Genomic DNA, 7,367 nt, shown 5'->3' with positions numbered 1-7,367 from the left:
TATTTAATTTATTTACATTTTATTTACAATGTTATTTATATATATATATATATATATATATATATATAATATAAATGATTTTAAATGTGTAATGAATAATTTGTAAAATAATTTAAAACTTATTTTTATTTTACTATGATAAGTTATAAAATATATTTTTAAAATAAATTTTAAATCAATAAACACATGTAGGAACATGTACAGAATTTTATAGAATAAAAAGGTGTTTTATATTGTAGATTTGTTTATATGAATATAGATTGCTATGTTTATCTTTTGAGGTCAGCTCGGGAAACTCATGGCATTCTCTTATCAGACTCACGAGGTAGTCACCTGAAACGCTTTTCATGTCATGTGCCTCAAAGGTCCATTTGTGACATTTCTTGAGATCAGAAGAGGAACTGGTGAGAACAGAGTCAATAGTCCTTTTAGTGCTGCTACATCTACTGTACTAATCCATATTTTATCAGGAAACAGTTAATAAAAAAAAAAATCTTATCAACTTTAAATGTATCTCCGAGTGCAGTCTTCAAAACAATTGAACACTATGATGAAACAGGTGCTCATGAAGACCAAGAGCTACCTCTGCTGCACAGTACAGGTCAACCAATATGGGTTTTTCTCTGGCGGATTCAGGTTGATAAATGGTTTATTTTATATATGTTTTTAAACCTCTAATGCATAATTAAAGGTACAAACATAATTATTCATTTTTGATGATTTAATCAAATGTAACTTTTTAAATTAGTTTCATTTTTAACTAATTAGTTTAATTAGTTAGTTTTTCTTTATTTTCGGGGGGAAATATTGAGAATGATTTTGATTTATACAAAGATCTTATTCACAATCCTGCCTTTAACACTCTCAATCATTAAATAATACTTTTATAAATACTTCTGAAATAAAACTTTTCCTCCTCCCCCTCCCCCCCGATCCCCCCAGGCTGCTGCTGGTGTTCAGGGTTGAGGTGAATTATGGAAAATGTAGAGACAAAGACAGGAGTTGAGCTTGACTGTAGGGATTATGAGTTGGAAACCTGCACACTGAGAGAGATAACGAGCTCCTGAGGTGGAGAAGGTGCAAGTGAACTCAGATACTCTGAAGAGACCACGGTTCTGCATGAGGTTCCCGCAGACTGAGGTTCTCCTCACACCTGACTCTCACTCGGACTCTAAACAGCTCTCTATTAGAAGGTTCAGGAGATGTTTCAGCTCTCACCTGCTGGAGATCTGTGGAGTTCTGTGCCTCGGTGCCGGGGATGCGCAGGTGGAGACTCTGCAGGTAATACGTCGTCTGCATCTGGAACATCAACCATCACATACCATCATGCACTCGTTTTCCTTTTAAATGTTCTTCACACACATTTAAATGCTAATGAAGTTTCTCATCAATCGCTCCATCCATCCATCCATTACTCCATATCATTTTATCTTCACTCAATCCAAACGCCACATAAACTCTCCTTCAATCACTCCATCCATCCATCCATCCATCTATTCATCCAATCACCTTATCCATCTAATCAGCCACCTATCACCCCATCCATCTATCCATCCATCACCCCATCCATCTGATCATCCACCCATCACCCCATTCATCTTTTTTTTATTACCCTATCCATCCATCCATCAGTCAATCGATCCATCACTCCATCTATCAATTACTCCATCAATCTCTGCATTCCATCCATGACTTCATCCATTCATCACTCTATTCACTCATCACTCAATTCATTCATTCACCCATCACTCCATCTATCAATCTCTGCAATCCATCCATTCATCACTTTATGTGTCCAGCAATCAATCCATGAATCCAGTTGATAAAGTTTGGAGGTGAAATGTTCTGAACAGTTTCCCTTCAGCAAGTGTATACAACACCTACAACTTTGTTTAAAGCAGCAGATCAGAAGCTAAAGATCTATAAAGATTACGAAGAGGCTACAGCCTGGTTAAAGCCGGAATAAATGAGAGAAATTGGAGGTAATGAGCAGCTTAACAGCTGGCGAGAGAGAAATCAAGCTGAATGTGGCAGGAAATGCGACAACTCTGGAGTGACCTTTACGTGTAATTGGTGGGAAACGGATCTGGTATCGTTTCAGAGCCCACTGCACCTTCTCCTCATCACGCTGAGAGCTCATGCCACCCAGGACAATGAGACGGAGATCTGAGAGCTGGAGGGCGTACTGCAGTCTTTACAAAAATTCAATGTTTATAAATGGAAAATAAACAATTTTCTCTCGATTGTGAGGTAAAGTGGGCGGGGCTTATCTCAAAGCTTCTTAAAAGTTGGCAATTATGACTTTAAATTGTTGATACAATTTTGTTTCATCAAGCAAAAAAAATCCGCCAAAGAAAGTGAAAATATTTTCATGCTAATTCTGAAAATTACTTAAATGAGGAAAAAACCCAAAAGCTGAAAAAAGCCTCAGACGAATTTCCTGTGAAAAAGAAACGTTGAGGTGTGAAAGCTGTGGGGAAGAATGAAAGAGGAACTTGTATCTTCACTGGCCTCAAAAAACCCACATTTCAAAATAATATATGAAGCACTTCAAAGCGATCGTTTTCATGTCTGAAGTTCTGCCCGTTGACAAGCAGCTGCTAAAACGTACATGAGATCAAGAACCTACAGGTTTCAGGCATAAACACAGTGACCAGTTTCTTCACGCAATAAATGTGAGGGAAAAAAACCCTTCATGTTGAGATTATAAAAAAATACTAAACTTTTCCCAGACTAGAATTTCCTTTCATGATCTATTCCTAATATTATTTATTTTCTGTAAAAGTTAAATTATTTGAATAAAAGAAGCCCCGCCCCCTGGGCAGGATGACATCACAATGGCTGATTTGCATCCCACTAACACACAGTGATTATGGGGAAATACGCAGGAGGTTAAATATTACTTTGGTTATTCTTTAAAAAAACACTGTAGCTTTTTGCTCAGCTGAAACTTCCACTCCTAACCTTCTGGGTGCTGAAGGAGAACAGGAAGCGTGTAACTGACCTGAAAATAGACGGTCCAGTAAGGGATGAGTGCCAGAAACACAGGCAGGATTTTCAGCAGCGATTTCACTTCTTCTACTTTTTCTTCGGAAAATCTTCCTCCGTAGGTCACCTTTGCTCCGTCCAAGAGACTCGGCTTTGTCCTGCTATAGAGAGAAAGAAACACACATCACCCATGGAACCCACCTCACCTATTCAACCCAGGTCACCCACAGGAACAAGGTCACCCATGTCAACCATGGAACTCATCTCACATTACCACATTACCCACGGAAGCCACCTCATCCATCCCGCCTCAGCAATGGTTTCCACCTCACCCATGAAACCCAGTTCACCCACATTGCCCATGGATACCACCACAACCATGGAACCCACCTCACCTATTCAACCCAGGTCACCCACAGGAACACGGTCACCCATGTCAACCATGGAACTCATCTCACCTACATCACCCATGTCATCCACCTCACCTATGGAACCCACTTCACCCATGGATCCTACTTCGCCCATGGAACCCACCTTATCCATGGAACCCAGCTCGCCCACATTACCAATGGAACCCACCTCATCTATCAATCCCACCTCACCCATGGAACCCAGCTCATCCATAGAACCCAGCTCGCCCACCTCATCCATGGATCCCACCTCACCCATGGATCCCACCTCTCCCATGAAACCCACCTCAACCATAGATCGCACTTCACCTATGAAACCCAGCTCGCCCACATTACCCACGGAAGCCACCTCATCCATCCCGCCTCAGCAATGGTTTCCACCTCACCCATGAAACCCAGTTCACCCACATTGCCCATGGATACCACCACAACCATGGAACCCACCTCACCTATTCAACCCAGGTCACCCACAGGAACACGGTCACCCATGTCAACCATGGAACTCATCTCACCTACATCACCCATGTCATCCACCTCACCTATGGAACCCACGTCACCCACATCGACCTGAGAACCCACCTCACACACGTCACCCATGTCACATATGGAACCCAATGTCATGGCTGATTTTTAACAGAAACTGATTGTGAGATCAGATTTTTTCTTATCCTTCCATCCATCCGTCCATTCATTATCCTTACATATTTTACTTTTTTTCCCCATCTACAGTATTTATCTATCCATTTATCTTCCAGTCAGCAATGTATCTATCCATCAATAAACCTTATAGTAAATATCTACACGTCCTTCTATCAGAATCCGATTCTCTTCATTCACCAATCAACTTTATCCATCCATCTCTTACCAATCCGATTATTTACCCAGGTCATCCATCCATCCTCAGTGTGAATTCTTACCTAAACAGCTGAGGGTCCTCAGGTCCTCCACAGAAGGCTGAAGCCAGGATTTTCACCAGGTGTGTGAAGGCGCTGCCGTCTGGCGGTTTAGTGATGAAGACGGTGCGTCCCAGGAGGAAGACGACCAGCGAGATCCCGAGACAGACTGTGGGGATGGTGAATCCCACCGAGAAGCTCAAGTTCTGCTGGATGTACGCGACGCCGCCCAGAGACAAGATCGCACCCAGATTAATGCACCAGTAAAACCAGTTAAAGAAACGGCGCGTGGCTTCGGGACCGCGATCCTTCACCTGTGAAGAGGGAACATCCGGCTTCATTCATTCATCTACATTTACAGATGACACAAAACTGAAACTCGGTGATGTATTAAAGAAGACATTATTCACATGGACACAATGATGACACCTGGAAGGAGACGCCTGATATCGACTGTGTCGTGTTTTATTATAAACACTGGGCGTAATCAATAAGAGGGCACTGGTATTAGTGTAGAATGATGAGATATCGCTAGAGGAATATCATTCAGCAGTGAAAGCGACGTCTGAGATGATTCAGAAATCTAAATGATGAGCCTCGTCTCCACCTGATGTTCTCCCATTTGCTCTTTACGGTAGCTCAAGTCCACACATTGGGTTTATTACTGGCAAAATCAGACTTCTTTTCCAGTCCAAATGCGATGTTTTCTTGTTGCATGAAAGCGCTCCAAAAAAAATTTGGAAAAAAGAAAAAAAAAGTTCTCGCTCTAAATACTCCTATCAGCTCTTTCATACACTGAAAGGGTTGAAGAGCACTAATCCCATCTCTGTGTGATAAAGGAGCTCATCTCAACCAATTTACAGAGACGGAGCCGCACTGTAACCCGCTCGATATCCGTGTCCTTGATTTTATTAAAGTGTGGGAGTCGAATTTGAAGGAGGAAAAAAAACCCAATTACTGACTTTTCACTAAAGTGACAAAAGAAATCCAATTAAACAACACGACGAAAAAAATCCACATTTCTAAAAAAAAGACCACTGGAGGAAAATAACCTTTACGACGCGCCATAAATTCCCAGGAAACAGCACGCGTTAATGGCGCGGGAGTCGAGCGCGGAGGTCATGTGACCTGAGGTAAAATCGAATCGGTGCGTATTACAGACGTAACACGTTTATTGTAACGTGCTCCAAAGACGCCGTCAATCAGCCTCCTGTAAACACACACCAGGCTGGAAGCTGATTGGCTGATAGTCTCCATATTCCAGCTTGATCAGATTCCGAAATCTAAAAGTTATTCAGCCAATCAGCTTCTTGTGTAACTCAAGCTCCGCCCTGCTGTGAACGTTGGTCACGTGTCGGCCATATTGTTAAGGAATAATATTTCAGGTTGAGACTCGGCTCAGGGATTTCGACACCAAATTTGAGGATAAATACACACAATGCACCAAAACTCCAAGGATGAATCTTTAACAGGAAGTTTTCCCATATTTGGAAATTGTGGGTGGAGCTAAAGGGTCCAGAGCAGATTTTTTTTTTTTTTTTTTTATGTTGTTCTTACTTTAATAAATTGCACCAGATGAATTACCACTGTAGCAATTATTGAACAAATAAAACGTCTTCTAGTTTATGATTAGGATGAAATGCATTTTTAGGAACCATGAGCTCCAGCGTGGTGAGTTCTGGTGAAGTAGTGCTGAAGATTAATCAAATAAATAAAGGATATGAAGAAGAACATGAGGAGCATCGCTGTAGATTATTCCTAAAACTCACAGAGATCATCACAGTGTCAGAGCTGAAGAGAAAACACTGGCAGTTTTGCTGGTGATTAGGAAGTGAGTCCACACACACACACACACACACACACACACACACACACACACACACACACACACACTGTTTCGGTCTTGTGACCGTCCTGGCGTTTTTTTCTAGCTGCCTCTAATTTGAAATCAAGTCTGTTCCCCGTGTTCCCAGATTCATGAAGTGAAACTGAGCCTGGGTTCAGAAAGACACGAGAAACACTGCACACAGGAACATCTCGGGTTTGTAGATCACACCAGAGTTTTTTTTTTTACTTCTCAAGTTATTCATATACACGCAAGTGACTCAGGAGTCAAATGAGGATGTGTGTAGTGACGCTGGTGTCTTTACATGATAACAACAAATCACAATATTTTACAAAATTTCAAGAGTTCATTAGTTTTTTCCTGATTTGAACAAATGAAAGGTGAAAGTTATTACATTGTTACATTTAACAGCCAATCAGGTGCAAATATGCAAATAAAGCAGTTTGTTATATAATAACATAAAATGTTAATATAAAATGTTAAAAATAATATTCATAACAATTATATATTTTATACGTTTGGAAGGATGATTATTTAAGTCGAATGTTGGAATTTGAGATCAACAAATATTTTTTTTCTAAAAACAGAAATTCCAGATGTTCCAGTTTGAAAGTAACAAGTTTCTTACTCCAGGATTCGCCTGAACAAAAACATGACCAAACATGATTAATAGCTGAATTCTCTGTGAATCTCTCGAGTGATCCTGACTCTCTAAAGCTCACAGGTCATTACCTGATCTGCCTCTAACAGTGTGTTAAAGGCTGGAATGTTTTTACCTGATCTGCTCCATACAGTGCGAACTGTGTTACCTGATCTGCTCCAAACAGTGCGAACTGTGTTACCTGATCTGCTCCAAACAGTGCGAACTGTGTTACCTGATCTGCTCTGAACAGCGTGTTAATGCCATGAATGCCGTTACCTGATCTGCTCCAAACAGTGAACTGTGTTACCTGATCTGCTCCAAACAGTGCGAACTGTGTTACCTGATCTGCTCCAAACAGTGCGAACTGTGTTACCTGATCTGCTCCAAACAGTGCGAACTGTGTTACCTGATCTGCTCTGAACAGCGTGTTAATGCCATGAATGCCGTTACCTGATCTGCTCCACCTGTTCCTAACAGTGTGAACGCCGTTTCCTGATCTGCTCTGAACAGTGTGTTCTTTCCATGAATAGTGTTACCTGATCTGCTCCAAATGGTGTGATGTTTGACTTCACCGCTCCCACCCCAGA

At 41.2% G+C, this 7,367-nt stretch overlaps 1 protein-coding gene across 1 annotated transcript in view; it reads right to left on the bottom strand.

Moving 5' to 3' along the window:
• slc15a4 (solute carrier family 15 member 4) overlaps window positions 1–7,367 on the bottom strand; it is a 35,955-nt gene that overhangs the window by 26,632 nt on the left and 1,956 nt on the right. The window contains 4 exon segments of the mRNA XM_046871717.1: window positions 1,219–1,299; window positions 3,005–3,149; window positions 4,316–4,605; window positions 7,317–7,366. Of these exon segments, the coding sequence (XP_046727673.1) occupies window positions 1,219–1,299; window positions 3,005–3,149; window positions 4,316–4,605; window positions 7,317–7,366 (566 nt within the window).

The sequence above is a fragment of the Silurus meridionalis genome, chromosome 17 (genome assembly GCF_014805685.1).
Source record: "Silurus meridionalis isolate SWU-2019-XX chromosome 17, ASM1480568v1, whole genome shotgun sequence".
Lineage (NCBI taxonomy): Eukaryota > Metazoa > Chordata > Actinopteri > Siluriformes > Siluridae > Silurus > Silurus meridionalis.
Note: the sequence above shows the minus strand (reverse complement) of the source record. Positions and strands in the feature narration are given on the sequence as shown.